Raw genomic sequence first — 25,333 nt, 5'->3', positions numbered from 1 at the left:
TATTATTGAGTACTCTCTATTCCTTGATCCTCTCTTCTTTCTAGGTTTTTGGGACACCACTCTCTCCTGGTTCTCCTAACTGACCATTCTTTTTCTGCCTCCTTTGCTGGATTCCCTTCTAGATCAATTCTAGCTGGGTGATCTCATCAGCTTCCATATCATCTCCATGCTGATGATTCTCAAATCTGTCTATCCTGCCCCAATATCTCTGCTGACTTCTAATCTCTCATCTCCAACTGCCTTTCAGACATCTTGAACTGGATGGTCTATTGACATCTTAAACTCAATATGTCCAAATCATTCCCTCCCTTCCCTCTCCATTCTCCCTATTACTGTAAAGAGCAATAACCCTCTCAGTCCCTTGAAACCTAGGAGTCATCTTGGTTCCTTACTATCTTTCAGCACCCCACTTACATCCAGTCTGTGGCTAAGGCCTATTTATTTCACCTTTGCAATGTCTCTTGCAACACTTCTTCCCTTCTCTGACACTGCCACCATCCTATTTCAGGTCCTCATCACTTCACATCTGGACTACTGTAAGAGCCTGCTAATGGGTCTGGTTGCTTCAAGTCTCTCTCCCCACTACAATCCATCCTCCATACAGGCACTAAAGTGATTTTCCTAAGCATAGGTCCCATTACCTTCCCTCCCCCCGCCCTTGTCCATACTTACTCGATAAATGTCAGTGGTTCTCTATTGCCTCCAGGATCAAATACAAAATCCTGTCTGGCTTCACAACCCTTCAAAACCTAGCCTTTTCTACCTTTCCAATCTTCTTATACCTTACTCTCCATCATGTACTTTTCTGAACATTTTCTCTGCTGTCCCTCATGCCTGGAATGCTCTCCCTCCTCATCTCTGCCTATTGACTTCTCTGGCTTTCTTTCGGTCCCATCTAAAATCCCATATTTTACTGGAAACTTTCCTCAAACCCTCTTATTACTAGCGCCTTCCCTTTGTTAATTAATTCCTATTTATCCTGTACATAGTTTGCCTGTATATAGATGTATGTGTGTGGATGTATGTATGCACATATATATACATAAATACACAAATGTATATGTATATGTGTGTATATATATGTGTGTGTGTATATATATATATATGTACACAGACACATATATTTGTTTGCATGCTGTTTCCCTCATTAGATTAAGCTTCTTGAGGGCAGGGACTGCCTTTACTTTTCTTTTTGTATCCCCAGTGCTTAGCACAGTGCCTGACACATAGAAGCTGCTTAATAAATGTTTATTGATTGATCGACTTCAATAAAGACAAGGATTTGATTTGACTAAATGCACAGATGATTTCTCTTCACAAATTAATGTGATCTTCAGTCCTTAATCTATAGGTCAGGGAACCAGAGTTTGGTTAAATAACACAGCATTTCATAATCTCTAGTGTCTATTCTTAGAAAGTAATCCAAAACACAAATGAATGTAAAACATGGTATGGCTGAATATGTGAATCCACTATTCATTGCACAGTAATCTTCATCAAACCACTCCAGATTTAAAAATAAATATAAGAATGATATTCCAGTTAATTATCCCTTATACTCATGCCACTCCATAATTAGAATAAATTTATCAAAAGACCAAAAAATAAAACTATTCTTACCAGTGGAGCAGGAAACCTCTCAAAGAAAGTATAAGCCAAAGACTGGGGGAATGAACTAAGTTTGTATCACTGATATTTTCAGAGGGGAGTAGAGAATTTGACAATATGAAGACTAGAGAGGGTTCAAAGGAAAGTCACAGAAAGAGAATAAAATCTCTGAGGGGGAAAAAAAGGATTGAAATTTTTTATCCAGGAGAAAAACAGGCTGGGCAGGGAGTCATTCAATAATTCTCTTCTGTATTAACTAGCTATTCTCACTATACCCAAAAGAAGGAATGGTTTTAAGCTGAAGTATCAGAGATTTAGGTTCAACAAGTATATGGAAGAATTTCCTGATTGGGAAGTAACCTTTGGAATAGACTTTGGAATAGGTTTCAGTGGAATATTTTCTCTGAAGGACTTCATATACTGGATTCTTCTTTATCTGTGGCAGGTTATGAGTAGATCTGCTTGAAGCCTAGGAGTTGAGGAGATGACTTCTCAAGGTTGCATCTAGCCCTGTGATTCTTAGCCACTTCTGCAGGCCTTCTAGGGATGGGAAACACACAACTTAAGGAGAGGCCCTAGAAGAACCCAGAGAAGAAAGTAACAGCAGCTGCAACAATACCTATTAGAGTATCTAACTACAGGTGAGTCAGGTCACCTTGATCTAAGGTACTCCCTGGGACTTGGGTGAGGGGAAGAGGAGCACTGCGCTTTGGGATGGGGAGTCTCCACTACCCTTCCGAACCTCCAGGCAAATATTTAGTTAGCTGAAACGGGAGAAATAGAATGATGTTTGCGGGTAACTAGTGGGAGGGATCCACTGCAGGAGCCCTGGGAGAAGAAGCTGTAGAGGAAAGGAGTGAGTCCCTGGGTCACAGCATCAGCACCAGAGGGTTCCACTCTCCCATGTTGTGTCTCGAACGCCATTCTGGTTTCTTCAGTAACTGCGGTGCCACCCCTTCAGTGTCTTATTTCTTTTCAATTGTTACAGGAGAGTGGCAGCTCCCTTTTCCAAGTGTCTGGACCTGGGGTTCATGCAAGTCACTGCCACCACTGTCTTTTGTGGAGAAACGGAGGGAGGAGAAGGAAGGAGAAAGGAAGGAGGGAAGGAAGAAATAGGGGGGAAAGAAGATATAACACCTCTTCTTTTTCTCCCTCTTCCTGGTCTCTCCGCTCTCTTCTCTCTGCGCTTTTTGTTTCACTCCTCCTCCTCCTCCTCCTCCTCCTCTTCCTCCTCCTGCTCCTTCTCCTCCTCCTCCTCACCCCCCTCCTTCCCGCTCTCCCTCCCCTCGTTCCCTCTGCACCCTTGCACACTAGAGAGGAGCTGCTGTAAGAGAGGAGTGTGTGGGAGAACAGAAGGAAGAGGTGGCCGTGGTGGGTGTGGGTGTGTGGAAGGACACGGACTCGCTTCTCGTTCTTCCTCTTGCAGTTGGCGAGGGAGCACAAGGAGACCCGGTGAGCCGCAGTAAGAGGAGTTCTGCTAGGAAGATGCTGAAAGTCACCGCTCCCACCTCTACTTCCTCCTCCAGTTCTAACTCGTCTACCTTGACTGGGAGCTCCTCGGCCACTCCCGACTATTGGATCGATGGGTCCAATAAAGACTCTTTGGATGATTTCTTCGAGGTGGAGACGGAGCTGGGAAGGTAAGAGGAGGAAGAGGAGGAGATGGAGCGTGTGTGTGTGTGTGGGGGGGGGTGATGGTGGTGAGGAGCTGGGGGTGCAGAGGCGGGAGAGCTGGCCGGCTGCAGAATATCGGGTATTCTGTCCCTCAGTCTCTGTTGGCTTCTCTGCCTGCCGTAGCTTAGCAAAACCAGACAAGCCGCTCCCGGCTGTGTGTAGGTAAACAAATGGAAAGAAGGGAGTGTGCGTGTGTAGTTCTGGGGGTCACAAGCTGAAGGGAGCCTCCCCAGCCTCTGGTTTTCGGAGACATTGACTTTCCCTTTCCTTCCTCCATTATCATCATCATCATCGTCATCATCATCATCATGATTTCAATTTATTCCCTCAGTAGAATTAACTAAATTTGTAGTGGACACTTCTCGGTCAAGGATTTCTTCCTGCCCAGGAAATTTAGGGTTGCTGTAATAGTGTAGAGCCGTATTCTATCTCTACGCCATCCCTGTTCTCCCCAGCAACCTCCAGCCCCGGCCTCTTTTCAGGTAGCTTTCTCCTCCACTTTTGAACCCCACTTTGTCATCCACCCTACTTCAGTCAATCCAGGGCTACAACCTACCTGAGCATCCTTTTGTCTTGGGAATGGGAAGAGCAGAAATATGACAAAAACGTTAAAATTTGATTTCCCCCTCAACCCCGTCTTGCTCCCTAAATTAAGTGACATTGGAAATTAAACTTAAATACCATTTTCCTTGCAGTGGCTGTTCAGGAGTAGGTAGGAGAATGAATCACTTACAAGAGTTTATGGCAGAGTAATAATCTAGTGATGCTCTGAAGAAAAAAAAAACAGTTAAACGGGTCTAGATGAGTGATCATTAGTGAGGAGGGTCCTCCCTATTCTTCTTTCATGTACTGTAGTTACTTGTTTAAATTATGTACTATGCAATCTCCCCAGGGCTGCAGAATTATCTCTTCTGATCTGATGTTTACAGTGGCCTAAGATTTTTGCTTTGGGACTGGTGCCATATGCTATTGTATTTTTACGTTCTGGGCTCTCTTTTTACTCATTTAAGCTTCAGATACTTTATTGTGGGAGAACCTAAAAGTAAAAAGTTGCTGGTTCCTTTCAGTTTTCAAGCTCACTGATGCTAGGAAATTCCACTGGAGGTGAGGTGGAGGAGGGCAAGGAGTTTAGCTAATAGAGATTTCTTTTTTTTTTCTGCTGGTAAAAGTTCTAAATTAGATTTTGTAATTTGAACGCTGTGTGCAAAGATTCAGAGGACCTTTTCTTTCATTGCTTCTCTTTCATTCTTTCTCCCTTCTCTTTTACCTCAAATCTAATTGGGTTGAGCAGCTGTATTATATGATTCTAAGATGCAAAACATTTGAATTCAAAGGGATAATTGTCAGTTATCAAATGTTTCCAGATGTTCAATATTATACAAATGAAACATCCAGGTCATTGAGCGAATTTTAAAAATAATCACTCATATGAAAGGTAGAAAGGTGAAGTAGATAGAGAATTTGTATTAGGGTAGTGTAGGGTTCTTAACTCTGACACATAATTGTGTAACCAAGTCACTGAACATCTATGTGCTCTAGGCAACTCTTTTAAGACTTACAGATAGGGGAGCTTCCACATTGGGAGTTTCTTCTGTGAAGAAATTGCAGGTAGAGACTCTTCCTCTACCAATGAAATCCCAGGACTCTTCCTCCACCAAAAAAATTGAAAAATGTATATAAAATCTGCATTCCTGTAATGGTAAATAGAACAACATAATTTTGTAAACAGAATGATAGGCTGTGTTGCTGTGCAGAGGATTAAACTTTTAATTAAACAGTCTACTTAAATTTTTTTGTTTGGCATCTTAGAAATTGTTGTATCACTAAGGAAATTCTTATAATCAAGTCAGGGGCCATTCCTGGTAGTAAACTCACCTGCTTTTCTAAATATTGTTTATCTTAAATTTGTCATGAATATACTTTGAATTGAGGTGTATAAGCATGTCTAAAAATATCTAAGTCTAATACGGAAAATATAGGAATTTTGAAAGTTATATTGAAATTTACAAGTAAAAAAAAAAGAGACCATATTGATTGCATATTTATAGAATAACTTTCTAGTACATTAGTTGTAGCTTGAGAAAGCATGGAGTAGTGGCTAAGAGAACTGATCTCAGAGCCAGAAAGATGTGGGTTCAAGGTCAGCTTCTGACATATAGTGACTGTTTATACCTATGCAATTCACTTAACCTCTCAGTGCTCTGGGAAACTCTTTCAGACTATAAATTGCAGAAAAGATGCCAAACTGCACTATCGAGGAAGTTCCTGCTAAGGAACTTCTTATAATAGTTCAATCACTATCCCATTCTGTCTAAATAGCTTGTTAAGCATATTATACTTAGTTCTCTTAAACATATGTTAATGCCATAGATACTTCACTCAGGATTGAACTATATTAAGATCTAAAGGTTTAAAATTATGAACTGTGCTCATCAGTAAAAATCTAAAACATTAATTATCTGTAGATTGTGTATTTTATGTCTCCTCATAATTTAAAAACTAATTTCCTAATCAAAGTCTTTTTCTCATAAATAAATGGAAAACTTTAATTTTGTAGCATTTAAAAATGCTTTCTGTCCATATATGTCTTTAAAGCAATTAATATAGTTTTTTTTAAGAGCAAAAGATTGTAATGATGCTATACTTGTTCATGGGACAAAGTTCCTTTTAATTATATGATGATTTGAAAATTTAGAAAATTGAAGCTGAATCAACCAGTTTCAAGTCTTTGCTCTAACTTTTTGGTCATAACTATGTGACTTCAACAAATAAAACTAATAACACAAAACTGAGCCAATTGATTGTTCATGGACCACTATGATATTGCCTGACATTATACAGTTCCAAAGTATGATTCTACCTTTTGGATGACAAAGAGAAAAAAGTTAACTTAGGGTTAATTAAATATAACTTATAATTATCCTGTAACATATGGTCTTTATTATAAAGTAGTTCTTATTGAATGCATCCCCACCCCCAAAAAAACCCAAAACTGTTTTGAATATATGTTCTTATTAAGAGAACTCACTATAAGGAAAGGTACAGGAAATTAGGGGAAGCTGATTTTTTGGAGGTTGCATTTGCAACATCAATCTAGAACTCCCCACTTCCTTGCTGTATACTCTATGACCTAGGGTGTGGCAACAAAAGAAGAGAACTAGTAGCTCTGTAATTTGCTTGAAGTCATACAAACATGAAGTGATAATGAAGCTTCTTTTCTCTTTTAAAGAAGTGTTACTTTACCTAGTTAAGTCAGCAAGCATTTATTAAGACTTAGTATGGAGGAAATTGTGGGAAGATGGTAGAACAGGGCAGGAAATTAATTACCTAACTCTCCCAAATTCCCCCACTAATACCTTAAGATAATGCCTTAAAGTAAATTTCGGAGCTGCAGAAATAATAAAAAATCAGAATGAGTCAGCTGTCCAGTCTGACAACTTGGTGGACATTAGGAAAGACTTGACCTCCAGGGGAGGTTCTGGTTTGATTGAAGTTCAGATACCAGGTAGATACCAGGAGTCAACATATAGCAAGGCCTGGGGGCAGCTGTGTCTGGGATGCTTTCCCGCCACAGACAGTTTCAGGGTTGGGCAGCTGATCAGGGGAAGATTGTGGTGCCCTCCACTAGTGCTGAATGGGGTCCCAGGCTCTGACCAGATGGGGTCCCAGGCTATGGCTGCAGTGAGGAGGAGTGAGGAAATACTTGTGAGTGTGGTCACTTGGAGGAAAGCATTGTGTCAGATTTCAGTTCCAGGACAAAGGGGTGAACTGATGCTTGTAAGTTTATCTGAGTGACTGAAAGGAGCAAAAGTGTTTTTGGTGACAGTGGTACTGGGGTCCCTAGTCAAGGCTCAGAGGCAGAGACGAGCACCTGAGGTCACTTCTAAAGCAAGGTGTGAACTAGAGGAATAGTGATCACAGCTAGCCCTGGATTATAGAACATTAGAAGAAACAAGAGGTCAAAGGCCCCAGATAGAGCTCAGAAAACAACAGCATGAAAAGCCTGAAGCCTGAGACATTATCTCTCACACCCTGGGAGCAGAGCATGACTCTAACATAAGGTTAATAACCAAGAAATAGTCCTTTCAAAAATGAATTAAAAAAAAGAAAGAACCTGACCATAGATAGTTGCTATGGTGACAGAGAATATCAGAGTTCAAATTCAGAAAAAGAGAAAACAGCTTCTTAAAAAGCTTCAAAGAAAATGTAAAATGGTAACAAGACTGAAAAGAGTTCTTGGGAGAGCTTAAAAGATCTTTAAGAATCAGATAAGATAGGTTGAAGAAAAATTGGGAAAAGAAATGAGTAATGCAAGAAAAGTAAGAATTATAAAAAGGTCAACCAATTGAAAAAAGAGATCCAAAAACTTATGGAAGAAAATAAGTCCTTAAAAATTAGAATTGGACAAGAGGAAGCTAATAACTTCATAAGATACCAAAAAATAATAAAATAAAATTAAAAGAATGAAAAAATAGAAGAGAACATGAAACATCTCATCATAAAAACAACTGCCTGGAAAACAGATCAAGCAAAGATCATATAAGAATTGTTAGACTACTTGAAAGTTATAATTTTAAAAAGAGTCTACAGCATACTGAAGGAAATTATTAAGGAAATTGCTCTGAAGCTCTAGAACTAGAAGGTAAAATAGAAATTGAAAAAATCCACTGATCACTGCCTGAAAGAGATCACAAAATGAAAACTTATGAGAATGTGATAGCTAAGTTTAAAAGTTCCCAGGTAAAGGAGAAAGTATTACAAGCAAATAGAAACAATTTAAATACTGTGAAGGTACAGTGAGAATGACATAAGATTTAGCAGCTTCTACATTAAATGTGGAATATAATATTCTGAAGAGCAAAGGAGTTGGGTTTGCAGTCAAGAATAACCTATCTAGCAAAGCTGAGTGTAATCCTGCAAGAGGAAAGATGGATATTTAGTGAATTAAAGGACTCTCAGGTATTCTTTAGGAAAAGACAAGAACTGAATAGAAAATTTGACTTATAAGAATCAGGAGAAACATAAAAAGGTAAACATGAGAGAACTAATTATAAGGGATTTAATGAGGTTAAACTGTTTACTTCTTATGTGGGAAAATGATATTTGTCACTCTTAAGAATGTTATGATTACTAGGGTAGTTTAAAAGAGTATAGCTAGAAGGCTTGGGGTTGATTATGATGGGATTATCCTAAAAAATAAAATTGAGCAGAGAGAGATAACATGGAGCAAATTAGCTAATACAAAAGAGGCATCAATGGAAGAATTGTTACAGTAGAGGGGAGGATAGGATGGAAGGCAGATAGTGCTATAACCTTATTCTCATCAGGACTGTTAAAGAGAGAATATCATATATATTTAGTAGGCCATAAAATTTTTCTTAACTTACAGAGAAATAGGTGAGCAAGGGTAGAGGATAAAGGAGAGACTTTTAGAAGGATATGTGGATTAGGGAGGCAGTAGTTAGAAGTAATTAGAATTCTGAGGAGGGATAGGGTAAAAAGAGAAAGAGAAGGATAAACAGTGAGGAAAAATAGGATGGAGGGAAATACACAACTAGTAATCATAACTTTGAATGTGAATAGGATGAACTCATCTATAAATGAAAACAGATAGCAGGATAGATTAAAAAACCCCTCACATCTGACAATTTGTTTTTACAAGAAACACATTTAAAAATAAGAGACACCCATAGAATAAAAAAAAAAGTGCTGGAATAGAATTTATTGTGCTTCAGATTATTTTTAAAAATTAGGTGTAGCAATCAAGATCTCAGACAAAGTTAAAGTTAAAATAGATTTAATTAAAAGAGATAAGCAGGGTAAGCTATATTATGTTAAAAGGTATTATAGATAATGAAGTAATATCAATACTAAACTTATATGCACAAAATGCTATAGCATTCAAATATTTAAAAGAAAAGGTAAATGAATTACAGGTGGAAATTGATAGCAGAACTATAATAGTAAGGGATTTCAACTTTCCCCTCTCAGAACTAGATAAATCTAACCAAAAAATAAATAAGAAAAAAGTCAAGGATACTAATATAATCTTATTATATTATATTAATTAATTTATATTTATTTATTTAGCATATTATATTATATTAGTCTCCTTGACTTCTTTCTTACTTATTTTTGGTTAGATTTATCTGGAAGCTATGTATGATAAATATTTGGTGAGAACTGAATGGGGATAGAAAGGAATACACCTTTTTCTCAGTAGTACATGGCATCTTTGCAAAAATTGACCTTAGCAGGCCCTAAAAACTTTATAGTTAAATGCAGAAAACCAGGAATATTAAATATATCCTTTCCCAGATCATAATGCAATAAAAATTATATTTAATAAAGAACCATGGAACCACAGACTAAAAATTAATTGGAGACTAAATAACTTAGTTTTAAAGAATGAATGGCTTCAAGAACAAGTCATGGAAACAATAAATGATTTTATTGAAGAGAATGGTGGTGATAAGACAGCATGTCAGGGCTTGAGGGGTGCAATGATGGGGGAGAATTTGTGTCTAAATGCTTACATTGCTGGGGTAGAGAGAGAGCAGATCAATGAATTGAGGGTGCAGTTGGAAAGACTGGAAGGGGAACAGATTAGGAGTCCTCAGCTGAAAACCAGGTTGTAGGTCCTGGAAGTTAAAGGTGGGAATTAATGAAACTGAATGTAAGAAAGTTGTTGAGTTTATGATTGAAGCTAGGAGTTGGTTTTGTGATATAACTAGTGGAGTGGATAAATCATTGATTAGTATGAGTAGAGGGAGGAGAAAAGAGAAACAAATCATTGGTGTTGGAGATGAGGGGGGTAAATGTACCACTGATGAAGATAAAATTGGAGTAATTAATAGGAGTTGTTTTGCCTAGTTGCATGCCAATAAATTTGATAATTTGGGTGATATGGGAAGAATGCTTGCAGAAACTTGGACTGCCCAGATTAACAGAAGAAGAGGTGGAATTTTTAAATAAACTTATTTTAGAGAGGGAAATTCGACAGGCCATAGATGAGCTTCCTAGGAAGAAAGCAGCAGGACCAGATGGATTTGCAGCTAAGTTCAATCAAACATTTGAGGATCAGCTAATTCAAATATTAAATAGATTATTTGGAATGGTGGGTGGAAAGGGAGTCCTACCAGACTTTTTTTTTTTTGAGGCAAGTGTGGTGCCAATGCCTTGGCCAGGAGAAGCAAGAGCAGAGAGGGAAAATTGTGGACCATTTTCACTGATTAATATTAATGCAAGGATTCTAGGTAGAATATTAGCTGGGGGACTACAACACTATCACAAGGATTGTACATTATGACCAGATGAGATTGGTACCAGGAGTGCAGGGCTGATTCAATGTGGGGAAAACTATTGACATAGTTGATTATATCAGTGATGGGTAAACAAGGATCACATGATTGTGTCAATGGATGTAGAGAGGGCTTTTGACAGAATGCAACACTTGTTCCTGTTGAAAACACTTGAGGGAATGGGTATAGATGGATTTTTACTTGCAATGATGGGAGGCATCTGCTTAGAGACATCAGTGAGTATTGTCTGTGGTGGGGATGGGTTAGAGGTCTTCCCAGTGGGATTGGGAGTGAGACAGAGATGCCCATTATTACCAGTATTGTTCGATGTTGTGCTGGAAATGCTGACAAAAGCAATGAGAGAGGAAAGGGAGATTGAGAGAATCAGAATGGGCAATGGGGTAGTGAAGCTATCTCTTTTTGCAGATAATGTGATGGTATATTTGGAAAATCCTAGAGATTCAACTAGAAAGCTAGTTGAAACAATTAGTAATTTTAGCAGGGTAGCAGGATATGAAGTGGACCCACATGAATCATCAGCATTTCTATATATCACCAGAGAAGCCTCTTCAGGAGGAGATAGTGGGAGATGGTTCATTTGAGGTAACTGTGGACAGTGTAGAATGCCTTCCATCCCAATTGAATTGTCAAGAGGTAATTTTGCTGAGCTGGAAAAGGTAGTGGCAAAGCTCCTTTGGAAGAGCAGGGGGTCAGGATTGTTGGGGAAATTGATAAGGGGAAATGTGGGGGAAGGAGGTTATCAGTGCTAAATTTTGCACTGTATTTTGGGTTAGTGATTGTCAAAACTATTTGGTGTTGGCCAGGAGGTAGAATGGTGGATGAGTGGAGTGGAATGAATATACAGTGAACAGTGGTGAAGGATTATAGTAATTTTGTGTTTGATGAATGTGAAGATTTGGGTTTTGGGGATGGTAATTCACTGTTTGGTGAAGGTGAACAGTCTGCCAGAAACTGGGTGTAGACCAGTTCATTGTACCATTTGCCAGGATAGAGTTGGGGTGGATACATGACCTAGATGTGGAGGGGGATTTCATGGGTGAATTAAAGGAGCGTGGAACATATTCCCTGTTGGATTTATAGATAGGAAAGGAATGTATGAGTGAGCAGGAAATGGAGAGCATTATGGAATGTGGAAAGGATGGTTTTGATTGCATTGAACTGAAAAGTTTTTGTACAAATAAAACCAATGTGACCAGGATTGCAGGGAGGAGAGAAAATTAAGAAAAAAACCTTTTGTGGACAGTTTCTTGGATGAAGGCCTCATGTCTCAGGTACATGGAGAACTTTGTTGAATTTATGGGACTGTGAGTCACTGGATGGGGATATGGACAGGCAGTTTTTGGAGGAGGAAATCAGGGCTATGTGTGGTCATATTCTAGAAAGTTTTCCAGATCATTATTGATTAAAGAGGTGCAAATTGATACAGCTTTGAGATGCCATCTCATGACTATCAGATTGGCTGAAATGATGAAAGAGGAGGGTGATGGTGTTGGAGAGAATGTGGAGAGATTGGGACACTGATACATCATAGGTGGAGCTGTGAACTGATCTGATCACTTTGGAGACCAAGCTAGAGTTGTACGCATGGAGCTGTAAAGCCATGTGTTCATTATTCAGGGTGATTAGGGAGGGAGGAGAGGAGCCTATATGTTCTGAAATATTTGTAGCAGCTCTCTTTGTGGTGGTGGAGAACTGCTCATCCATTGGGGAATGGCCGTCTAGGTTGTCATGCTGTGGGAAATGATGCACAGGTTGATTTTGGAAAAGCATGGAAGGACTTGCATAAGTGGTGAGGAGTGAAATGAACCAAGAACCAAGAGAATGTTGTTTGCAATGGCAGCAGTATTGTTCGAGAAGTGGATTGGATGATTGGGCTTTTCTGAGTTGTATGGATGTTCAAGTTGACTACAGGGAACCTGTGAAGGAGGATGCTGTTCACCTCCAGAGAGGGAACTGTTGTATGGAGCTATGTATTGTGTAGTTTCACATGTATGTCTGTGTTGTATGTTGGGGTTGAGAAGGAGGGAAGCAGCTGGGAACTCAGGAGTAGCAAAGAAAAAGGAGAAATGAGTATTAAAAAAAGACAGTACATGACAGGTACTGTGCTGTGAACTGGGATTACAAGGAAAGACAAAAACATAGTTCCTGCCCTTGAGGAGCTCACAATTTAATAGGTGAAGCAATGTGCTAATAACTGTGTATGCACAAAATATATACAATGAAGGTAGTTTCAGAGGAAAAACACTAGGGGTAGGGGGAAGAAAAAAGGGGAAAAGGAAAGGCCTCCTGTAGAAGGTGGGGAGAGGAAGTAAGGCAATCCAAGTGAGAAGGGAGAGCTTTCCAGGAATGGCATCCAACCAGTGAAAAGGCCTGAAGCTGGAGTATTGTGTTTAAGGAACAGCAAGAAGACAGATATTGCTGCATTATAAAGTACATGGAGGGCAATAAAGAGTATGAAAACTGGAAAGATAGAAAGGGTCAAGGTTGTGAAGGGCTTTAAATGCTAAACAGAATTTTGTATGTAGTGAGTGTTCTCTAGCCCTCTCTCCCAGAGTCAGGCAGGCTACATTTTCCTCAGGGTACCAGGGTATCTTGAGATGCTTGTGTGTGGCTCTTTTCTCTACTGTCAACAATTCAAGCTCCCACTGGTCTAGTTATGCCATTATTGGGGGAATTGGTGGCAAACATCTCAGTTTTATTTAACCACTTAACATTGATCAGTCTTTTACAAAAGGATATATAGCCACAACAAACATGAACATTTCCCCCAATTCCTCCAAGTAGATCTGATAGGAGTTGGGAGTACAGTAGGGCTCAACTTAGCTCAGGTCTTCCTTAGCATTGGCCTCTCTTTTGGCACTTCTGCTTGATGAGAAACCCAAATGGTCCTCCCAAAGTTCTCTTTTTACTCCCTTGGGCATTGATGCTGTGCTAGCTAAGAAACCCTACTTGGTATCTGCTTCTTGGGTTCTTATAGCTTGATCTCCTTGAAGCTTGATTTTTTGAAGTTCCTGAGATTGGAGAGACTCCATTTCCTTCATCAGATGCCATGAACAAAAAGTCACTGAGTTCCCGCAGAAACAAATGAGGCAAATATTCAGTAGTTGAAGTTGACAGGTCTGTTTGAAAGCCTCTGCAGCCAATTAAGGCGTTTCCTCCTCAACATGTGGTTAGCTAGCCAGTTATAGAATGTCTGCATATTCTCCCCACAATATGTCTCATGAAGTCCCTTAATATATCATGATTCCCATAGAATCAGCTCCCTAGTATCCTCTACCTGGAGAGAGATGCCATCTTCTCTCTAGCTTCCTCCATGTGAAGATACCATTTGAGGCTGCACATATGCCAGACCACTACTACATCTAGAGACCAACTGGAGATTGTTGAGTCGAAGGGGGAGTAGTATATTCAGATCTTCACTTTAGGGAAATCACTGTGACAACTGGGTAGAGATGGATTGGAGTGAGGAGAGATTTGAAGTAGGAATACTAGCTAGCAGGCCATTGCAATGGCCTAGGCATGAGGTGATGACTACCTGCACCAGTAGTGGCTGTGAGTGGAGTGAAGAGGCACTATGCTAAAGATGTTGTGAAGGTAGAATTAGTGATATTAACAACAACTTGGATATATGGAGACAGAGTGAGTAGTTAAGGATACGTTGAGGTTGTGATCCTGGGTGACTAAGGATGTTGGTGCCCTGGACCATAGGAAAGTTGGGAAGAAGGGAAGGCTTGGGGTAGGGTGAGGTGAGGAGAAAGATAATGATATATGGATCTGCTAGGTGGTAGAGCACTAGACCTGAAGTTAGGAAGACCCAGAGTACAAATCTGACCTCAGACACTAGCTGAGTGACCCTAGGCAAATCACTTAGGCTGTGTCTGCCTCAGTTGACTCATCTGTAAAATGGGGATAATAACGCCTAACTTTTAGGATTGTTATGAGGACAAAATGAGATGATATTTGTAAAATGCTTTGTAAGCCTAATAGCTATAAGCTCTGGCTATTGTATGTTTTGGACATGTTGAATTTGACATGACAACAGGACATCCAGTATCAGATGTGCAAAAGACAATTGGGGGTGCAGACTGGATTTCTGGAGAGAACTGGGTTTACAGATCTGAGGATCATCTATATAGGGATGATAATTGAGCTCATGAGAGCTGATGAGATCAGTCTAGGTAGTATAGAAGAAGAGAGGGCGCCAGTACAGAGATTTGGAGATCACTCACGGCTAACGGGGATGACCTAGATAAAAATCCTTGAAGGAGACTAAGAAGGAGCAATCACATAGGTAGAAGGAATCTCATTAAAATATGATTTGAATATATGATAAAGGCCATGTACGTTTGTAAATAGTTTACAACTATCATTAGCCTTTAATACATTCCATTCTGTTTAAGAATATATGTTGACCTAGATTTTATTCAGGCTTGTATTACTCTAGAGGACAGATAGTCATTTTCCCAGTGACCTATTTCTTCTTATGTATTTTTATGCTTTTTCAATTGATGAAGTAACGTTCCTTCCCTGGAAACTTTGCTCAGTGTCTTGGAATAACAGAACTTTCACTTGGTATGCTATGTGGAGATAATTTTAGCATGACTACATTTACCCATTGCACCCTAACAACCTGCAGAGCTTCTCCTGAAATAAAAACGACTCATGGTGTGATAGTTTGCTATGATGTACCTACGTTATCTACTTTTTATGCTCAGATTCTGCCTAATATCGCAAGCATGAGTTTCCTTTTGGCAGTTCTTTTGATGAGGGCCTCTAGCCAGGAACTGAAAGCACACATTTGCCTCTGTGCTTTTATGTCTACCTTGATTCTCTCCTTGTTGCAAGCTGACTGAAAATGGATTGTTACTTAGAGAATTGGGAGGGAGAATTTATTTGTCCACTGCAAAAGGGATTGGAACCAAAAGGAATTAGGACTATGTGGAAAGAAAGATTATTTCCTTTTGTCCTAGTAGGCAGACACCTTCTCAAGATGACAAAGTTACAGTAGCTGCTGGGAAATGAGAAAAGTAGGAATCTCTTCCTAGCTTCTCTATAAACATATGTCCACAAGCCTTGATAAACTAACCCTTTGTTTCCCCATCTTTGCATTAGGACCTATCATAACTACTACCTCTCTGTCTTGCAGGTGTTGAAAAGAATGAGAGTGTTTATGTTGGCCAACTATATTGTGACTTTGAGACAGGAGATATTCTATAATTATTTAGTTTCACCATCATTTTACCACAGAAACAATTCAGAATTGGGGATGAGATATATGTTAAAATTGAATGTGTGAAGTGCCCTTGGGCTCTACCACTATGTAATGTTAACTACAAAATAAATGTAATTTGGAAACAAACTCCATGCAAAGGAGTTTTTAAAGTCCATAAGTCTGTTATAGCATCAGTGTTTTGTTGAAACACACTCTTTTCCTATACTTAAGTATTATTAAGTTAAAAATAATCTCAAATGAAAACAGATCCAGGTGCTGCCTGATATGCTGCTTCTAAGGAACTTTCCTTTTTCTTTGAAAAAACATCCTCCACACTAACCACAAGGCAGCTTCATAGCACTTTATTCTCATAAACACTACCCACAAAGCTAGCTGTGTGGACTATGTATCTACAGAACCCAGATTAAGAATAAAGTTGTGGGTGGTAGGCAGATGAACAAATTCTGCTGCTATTTTTTGTGATTCTTTTTCATTCCCTTCTAATATATCTAAAAATATAACACTGTATTTTATTTTTTTTTCAACATTAGACTTACAAAAGTTACAAAAGGGAATTTAGTCAATTATTCACAAAATTGAAGCCCAAATCACATTTACCTGGAACTGATAGATGCTAAGAGCATTTTTTTGCAATAATTATGTATAATTTTCTTATCTCTATGTTTGTGTAGAAATAACCAAAAGGATTATAACTCAAAAATAAAAATTTAAAATTCCACTTTGTAAATTAGATTTAAATAGTTGTAGTTCATTATTAACATTTATATACATACATGCATATATATAATACCTATATGTGCACACATTTATATGGAATCTAATAAAACTGTTCTCTTACTCATGAATGCTAATGGAGAAAACTAGTAGTGTGGGTAATATTAAATCACAAGAAACTTGATTGGGTCTTAACTTCCTGTCATAGTATTGTCTAAGACAAAGATTAAATAATTAGAGAAAGAAGCAGTCTTAGAGAAGTTATGATGCAACTGTAGTCATCTATGGTCTGATGATATTAATACTTCCCCCTTGATGTTTATCTTCTAAATAGACTCTTTTTTCTGTTCTTTCTTTTTCTTTTTCTTTCTTTTTTTTTGTTTCTGTTCTTTTCCAGTGTCGGTTAGCAACCTGTTAGACCTCTAACTCAAAAATCTTCAGTGGCTTCTTATTGATTATAGCCTAAAAATTAAATTCCTCAACATGGCATTTAAGGATGTCCACAGTATGGTCCTGAACAACCTCCCCAGATTTGTTTTGCATTGTTTCACATCCATTTGCAGTTAAAATGACCCCATTTTAAAAATGACACTAACTTCCCCCAAACACTACAGCTTCATACAAGAGAATTCCATTGGCTTCCTTCAGGGCTCCATTTAGTGTCGTCTTCACTGGGGAGTCTTTCCTGATTCTCCTGTTGTTAGTACTCTCTTATTTACTGTTATTTGTGTACTAAAGTATCCTTCCAGTAAAAAGTGAGCTCCTTGAGGGTAGAGACTGTTTTTAAAAAAATTGTCTTTGACTAATATGACAAAAAAAGGAAAATGATAAATATTGGAGGGGATGTGGGAAAACTACGACATTAATGCAATGTTGGTGGAGTTGTGAACTGATCCAACCATTCTGGAGATCCTTTTGATCCAGCAATACTACTGCTAGCTCTATATTCCAAAGAGATAAGAGAAAGAGAGAGACAGAGAGACAGACAGACAGAGAGAGAGACAGAGAAAGAGAGAGATGATAAAAGGACCTACTTGTACAAAAATATTTATGGTAGCTTTTTTTTTTGTGGTGGCTAAGACTTGGAAATCGAGGAGATGCCTATCAATTGGGGAATGGTTGAACAAGTTATGGTATATGATTGTGATTGAATATTATTGTGCTATAAGAAATGACAAGCAGAATGATTTCCAAAAATACCTGGAAGGACTTACATGAACTGACTCAAAGTGAAGTGAGCGGAACTAGGAGAATGTTGTACACAGTAACAGTAATGCTATGTGATGAACTAAGAATGACTTAGCTATTCTCAGTAATACAAAGATCCAAGACAATCCCAAAGGACTCATGATGAAACATGCTATCTGCCTTTAGAGAAGGAACTGATATTGTCTGAATACAGACTGAATCATACAATTTTCCACTTTTGTTTTTTTTTTTTTGTTTGAATCTTCTTGTACAAAATGACTAACATGGAAATGTTTTACATGATTGCACATGTATATCTCTACCATATTGCTCACTATTGTGGGGACGGGGGAAGGAGGGAGAGCAGAATTTAAAACTCAAAACTTAAAAAAAGCCTTAAAAATTGCTTTAACATATAATTATGGAAAAATAAAATAGTGTTAAAAATAAAAAAAAATAATAAAACTAAGACTTTTCGAATTAAATATCTTTGCATTCTCAGGCTCAAACAGTAGTATGCTTAATAAATTTTAAATTGAATTGAAAAAATGAACTTAATTGGCATATCAAAAACCCATTTGGGGTTAAAAAAAAAGGAACTAGGTCTATGTCTTAAAGAGAACTAGAGAAGGTTTTAAAAAAAATTACACGAATCTTTTCTCTCCCTTCTACCCCTACCCCACTGGAAAACCCTCCCCCCCAACAAATTCCTCATAAGAAATATACATAGTAAAGTAAAACAAATTCTTTCATTGCCTGTATTTTCTCTCTCTCTCTCTCTCTCTCTCTCTCTCTCTCTCTCTTCTCTCTCTCTCTCTCTCTCTCTCGCTCTCTCACTCTCTTTCTCTCTCTCTGTCTCTTTTTCTCTGCATGTATGTATGTATGTATGTATGTATGTATTTATAGAGATAGGTATGTCTCATTTTGCGCTCTGAATCCATCACATCTCTGTCAGGAGGTGCATAACATATTTCATCATCAGTCCTCTAGAATCATGGATAGTTATTGTGTTGATCAGAGTCCTTACAGATTTTAAAATTACCTTTCCTTACATTCTTGTGTTTGTTCATACAAATCTCTTTGAAATCATCTATTTCCCCATTTCTTACAACAGAATAGCACTCCATCACATTCATATGTCACAATTTCTTCAGCTATTTCCCAGCTGATGGACATAAATTTCCAATTTTTTGCCACTACATTAAAAAAAGATGCTGTAAATATTTTTGTTCAGTTAGACCTTTCCACTTTGGTCTCTTTAGAAGATAAACCTAACAGTGGTATAGCAGAGTCAAACGGCATTCTCAAAACAATTTGTTACTGGTTAAAAACATACAGAAGTAAATTAATCAGGTAGCCTAATGTTTCATAAAGACAACCACCTCAACTACTGGGATGAGGACCCACTATCTGATAAAGATTGCTGGGAAATTGGACAGCAAATACAGAAGAAATTAGATTTAGACCAATACATAACATATACATGACATAAAAGGTGACATCATAAACAAATTAGAGAAATATGGAAAGAAATTACTCATGAGCTTTATGGGTGAAAAAGTTCATGACCAAACAAGGGATAGAGAAGATCACAGAAGATAAAATAATTTTGATAACATAAATTTTTTATTTTTCATTTTTAGGCAATTGGACGAAGTGACTTGCCCAAGGTCATGTAGCTAGTAAGTGTCAAGTGTTTGGTCTGAGGCTGGATTTGAACTCAGGTTGTCCTGACTTCAGGGCAGGTGCTCTATCCACTGCGCCACCTAGCAGCTCCTAACCTAAAATTTTTAAAGAGTTTTTGCACAAATACAATAAAGCTAGGATTAAAAGAGAAACAACTGGGGAAAAATCTTTGTATCAAGTCTCTTTGATAAAGATTTCATTTCCAAGCTACATAAAGACTTGATTCAACATAAGGGACATTCTCTAATTAATTGATAAGTGATCTAAGTATATGAAGATACTGATATCACAAAAAACCCAGACTATCAATAACCATATGAAAAAGTACTCCAAATTACAAATAATTAGAGGAGTTCAAATTAAAGCAATTTTGAAGTTTTACCTCATAACCATCAGATTGCAAAGATGATAAAAAATAGAAAATGATAGATGTTGGAGGAGCTATGGGAAATATAATGATGTACTGTTGGTGGACCCATGAATAAGTACAACCATTCTGGAAAGCAATTTGGAAGAATATACAAAAATATACTAAATATATTAATATTTGGAATATACTAAATAAAGAAGATTGTACAAAAATGATCATTTACCCTCTATCTGTGCTGCTTAGCCCTTCATATCCTATCTTTTTCTAACTGGCAAATCACACAATGGAAATAAAGATAAATTTTTTATTGGACTTTCCAGTTTATAGCCAACTAATCTCAAAACAATTCTGTGAAGCAATTCAAGCATTTTTGTACATATTTTATGGCTGAGGAACCTGAGGTTCGTAGAAGTGAAGTGACTTGTGTAAAGTCACAGAGATTGCAACAAGTGGCAGTGCTGAGGTCTGACTACAGGCTCAGTGGGCTTTGAAAGAAAGAAAGTCATCATACAAGAAAGTCAGGCTGCATGAGGCTGGTGCAGGAAAGAGAAAGCTGTAAGAAAATTGGAAAAGCCCATCGTTTGAGAGAAAGAACCAGCTGAGCCTTGGAGAGAGGATGTGACCCCTTAATAAACCACATATTGGTAACTGAGAATGGCTGTTGTCCTTTGTTCTCGAAGAAGGTCAAAATGACACCATTATGTTAGAGTTAAGTCACAGTGTGTCCGACTGTGGCTGATTAGAACAACATGAGCTCGGAATGCTCTACCACAGGTCACGTACAAATAGTCCAGGTGAACATTTGGAGTGGATTCTCTAAATTTGTACATCTTGAGTTTCTTTTGAGTTCCTTCAATTCTGCTTTGCTCATAGAGCACAGCACCTTTTACTGATTAAGGTCCACTATGCTGGGTGGTCCAGTGCCAGTGTCTCCTATGTCACACAATCAATTCCAAAGTTCTTAAGAGAGACCTTGAGAGTGCCCTTGTATCACTTTTTCTGACCACCAAGTGAGCTCTTGCCATGTGTGAGTTCTCCATAAAAAATCTTTTTGGCAAATGTACGTTTGGCATTCGAACAGCCTAGCAGAGTTGTGCTCTCTGTGGTAGAATTTGAATGCTTGGTAATTTAGTTTGAGAAAGGACCTCAGTGTCTGGTATCTTATCCTGCCAGGTGATCTTCAGAATCTTGCTAAGACAATTTAAATGGAAGTGTTTTAGTTTCCTGGCATGGTATTGGTATACTGTCCAGGTTTCACAGGCATACAACAATGAGGACAGCACAATAGCTCTGTAGATCTTCAGTCTCGTAGTCAGTCTAATACCTCTTCTATCCCACACTCTCTTTTGGAGCCTCCAAAACACTGAGCCAGCTCTGGCAATGCAAGTGTCAGCCTCATTATCAGTGTATATATCCCTAGAAAGTATACTGTCGAGATAAATGAACTTATCCACAGTATTCAAAACTTCTTCATTTGCTGTAACTGATGGTTCCACATATGGATGGTGTGATGCTGGCTGATGGAGCACCAGTGTTTTTTTGGTGTTAATTGTTAGGCCAAAATTAACACAAGCAACAGAGACTCAATCCATACTTTGTTGCATCTCAGTTTCAGAGGCTGCATTGAGTGCACAATCATCTGCCCCCAAAAATGCACCAACATTCCCTCCAGGGCTTGAAGGCTTGTAGCCTTTTCAATTTGAAGAATTTACCACCAGTGCAGTAGTTGACTTTGATGCCATGTTCGTCCTCATTGAAGGTATTTGACAACGTGGCTGAAAAACATCATGGTAAAAAGCATGGGAGCAAAGCATACAGTCTTGTTTCACTTCATTCGTGACTGGGAAAGTACAAAAGCATCGTCCAACTATCCAGAACCCAGGCAAGCATGCCATTATGAAATTGACATGCAATACTGATGAACGTATCTGGGCAACCAAATTTTGATATAATTTTCTGTAAGCCCTTGTGACTGACATTATCAAAGACCTTGGTCCAATCTACCAGTATTGTGTACAGACCTCTGTTCTGCTCCTGGCATTTCTCCTGGAGTTGTTGGGCAGCAGACACCATATACACCATTCTGTGGCCCTTTCTGAAGCCACACTGGCTCTCAGGTAATAACCATCTTCTAGGTGAAGGATCAGCCTGTTAAGGAGGACTCTGGCAAGAATCTTGCCAGCAATGACTAAGAGAGAGACCTCCCTGTGATTGTCATAGGACAATCTGTTTCCTTTCTCTTTATAGAGATGGACGATGGAGGCATCCTTGAACTCCTGGGGGATAACCTCCTCTTGCCATGTAACCTGGAAAATTTCAGTCAGCTTTTGTATGAACAATGGACCCCTTGCCTTGTAAATCTCAGGTGGAATAGAATCAGCAGTAGGTGCTTTACCATATGAAAAGAACCTAATGACATTAAAAACCTCTTCTTCAGTTGGAACTTCAGCTAGGGAGGGATTGACTTCAACCTGAGGTAAACAGTCAATGGCTTTAGCATGGATTGATGATAATCTGTTAAGAGCACTATGGAAGTGTTCCGCCAATCTCTCTAGGATCATGTCCTTATCACTAATCAATGTGGCTTCATGAGCACTGAGTAGTTGAGATGCACCATAGGTCTTTGGCCCATAAATAGCCTTTGGGGATCATAAAAGTGCTTTGGATTGTTGCTATCAGCATAAAACTAAATTTCATCTGCCTTCTTACTGAGCCATGAATACTGCATCTCTCCAAGTTTCACTTGTACTTTATTTTTGATGGAATTAAATGCTGCCTTCTCAGAGATGGATGAAGTATCCTTTTGGTAAACCTGATAGAGTTCTTGTTTTTCATTTAGCAGCTTCTGAATTTCCCCGTAATTTTCATCAAACCAGTCTTGATGTTTGTGAGTCTTCTGACCCAGATGAGCAGATGCAGTATTGTACACCAAATCTCTGAAAGCTGCCAACTCCTTTTCCACTCCACTGTCGCCAACTGTGTGTTGGCTCGACTTTCCCTCCAAGTTATCAATGAACTGTTCCAGCTCAGATAAGCACCATAATCTGTTGACATTAATTCTTCTGGTAGTTATTTTGCCTTGAGGCCACCACTTTTGTTGAATGTGAATATTTAGCTTGGAGAGGATAAGTCTATGATCAGTCCAGCACTCTGCTCTGCACATTGCCTTTGTCACTCTCACATCCTGTCTATCTCTTCTTACAATCACATAGTTTATTAAATGCCAGTGTTTGCTTTGAGGGTACATCCATGAAACTTTATTGCATTTAGGTAAACAGAAGCCAGTGTTGGTGATGAGAAGATCATGAGATGCACAAGTGTTTAGTAGTAAGTGACCATTGCTGTTGCTGTTTCCAACTCTATACCTCCCAAGGACTCCCTGCCAGGTCTTTTATTCTGAGCCTACTCTAGCATTAAAGTCACCCAGAATTATAAGCTTGTCCTCTTTTGGCAGAATTATGAGAGGGGTTTCCAGGTCTTCATAAAATTTTTCTTTGACCTCGTCAGGGTTTGTCATGATGGGAGCATGGGCAGTGATGATGGTGGCATGGCATTTTCCTACAAGTGGCAATAATATTGTCATGAGCTTGTCATTCACTTCTTTTGGTAAGTATACAAGCTTGTTGACTAGATTAGTTTTGATTGCAAAACCTATTCCAGCTTCATGGCACTCCCCTTCACTGCAGCCACTCCAGAAAAATGTGTATCTAGCTCCGACTTCAGTAAGCTGGCTATTTGGATGTGATACCTGCTGAGTTCTCTTACAAGAGCTATTTATTTTTCAAGTCTACTGGATTTTGTGTTGTCTATAAGTATGTGCACATTCTATGTACTGATAGTGAGTGGAATCATCTTTGCAGAAGTTTTTGTACATTTTTTTGTGTTTTGACTACACAGTGGGATCCCTGCCTGCTGCAGTAATCAGGCCCAGGTTGGGTAAGGAACAATTTTTAGGACACCTTTTCTAGTCCTTTCCTCACACCAGACAGTGAGCAGTATGATCCTTAAAGGGCTGCTCAGACACCTATGGAGCTGCTGAATCCCACTGCTCCTTCCAGTGAGAAGACCTTATGGCCTTGGTAGTCTTTGTGCTTGCTTGTGAGTATAGCCCCCAGTGAATCTGCACCTACTACTTTGTCACTTGCCTGTCACCACAGGACTTTGAGACAGGTAAAAATGTTACAATGGTATGGGTGCTGTCTTTTGATTCATGTGTAAATTGGATTTAAGTGAGGCAGAGTTGCACAGTCATCAGCTTCACTCTTCCAGAGTCATCACAGTCCAGTGGCAGGACAGAGTCAGCACAACTGGTGATGGCTTGAGATGCACTGGGTGACCTTGACATCTTTAATGTCTAACCAAACTCCAAGCATTCCACAGTGCCTGCTTCAGCTGCCTTCCTGGCAGAACAAATTGTTCTCATCTGCCCATTCCACCAGGGGAAGTCTTCATGTGCTTCACATGCTAATTCACTGATGGGTTTCAAACTGCTTGGTTACTATCAACCTGGGTTAGCCCATCTGCCAAAATGGTTTACTGGGGTGTGGCTACTGTGCACGCTACAACTTTGGAGCCACAGGTGAGAGTTAGGTGGATCAGGTGGGCACTAAAGGTGGAAAGCAGTCCTGAAAAGGACTCGGCATCCCTCACACCAGAGGTGCTAGTCTTCCCTGAACACACCCTATACCCCAGAAACTGAGAATAGATTGTATTTCTAGGAGCATTCCCATGTTGTATATACATGGATAAAGTGAAGAACAAAGTTTAGGTGATTCTGTAGATAATTCGAGGTGGAATAACACTTCTGTCTATTTAGGAGTTTCAGATTAAAGAATTTTTGAAACCTTAATGTTAAGCTTATTACCTCAATTCCCATTTTTTATATTGTTAATACAGATAGCATCATTTTTTTCTTCGAGGCACTCGGGTTAAGTGACTTGCCCAGAGTCACACAACTGGTAAGTGTCTGAGGCCACATTTGAACTCAGGTCCTCCTGACTCCAGGGCTGGAGCTCTATCTTTCTAGCTGCCCCTGCATCATTCTTTTTTAATTTGTGCATCCAGCTACTTTCTAGATTTTTAGCTTTGACTGGTAAATCTCATAACTATTTTTTTAACTTACTTTGTTACAGTGTTCAATCTAGGTGTCCTAGTGACCAGCTCCATTTACTACTTTTTCTTTCAGTTGCTTTTATTGCATGCATACAAAAATGTTAATATTTTAGCACTGATTCAGTGGTAATCTTGAATAGGATGTCTTTGCTTCTTTTAGTGGCAAAGTTGAGTTCAGTGTGGTAGGTGTATGTTAGATGCTTTATGTTTTTATGTGTGTGACTAATATGTATTCTGAAGGCCCATAAATTTTCTTTTTTTCCCTGTTTAAATTGGAAAGGAATAAGCACTTACCTACTACATGTACCTACTACATGCCTGACCTTAGAGTAAATGTTTTGCAAATATCTCATTTGTTCCATACAATAACCCTGGGAGGTAGGTGCTATTATTATCCCCGTTGTTGAGGAAGCTGAAGCAGACTGG

At 38.8% G+C, this 25,333-nt stretch overlaps 1 protein-coding gene across 1 annotated transcript in view; it reads left to right on the top strand.

Annotated features, from left to right (window-relative positions):
• The first annotated feature begins 2,513 nt into the window (after positions 1-2,513).
• Positions 2,514-25,333, top strand: part of CAMK4 (calcium/calmodulin dependent protein kinase IV) — a 229,664-nt gene continuing 206,844 nt past the window's right edge. Inside the window, 1 exon segment of the mRNA XM_021006993.2 lies at positions 2,514-3,248. Coding sequence (XP_020862652.2) covers positions 3,094-3,248 — 155 coding nt within the window. The 5' untranslated portion in view covers positions 2,514-3,093.

Source organism: Phascolarctos cinereus, unplaced genomic scaffold, assembly GCF_003287225.1.
Source record: "Phascolarctos cinereus isolate Bilbo 61053 unplaced genomic scaffold, phaCin_HiC Scaffold_4;HRSCAF=312, whole genome shotgun sequence".
In the NCBI taxonomy this organism is placed as follows: Eukaryota; Metazoa; Chordata; class Mammalia; order Diprotodontia; family Phascolarctidae; genus Phascolarctos; species Phascolarctos cinereus.
The sequence above is the reverse complement of the archived record's forward strand: the minus strand, read 5'-3'. Positions and strand labels throughout refer to the sequence as shown.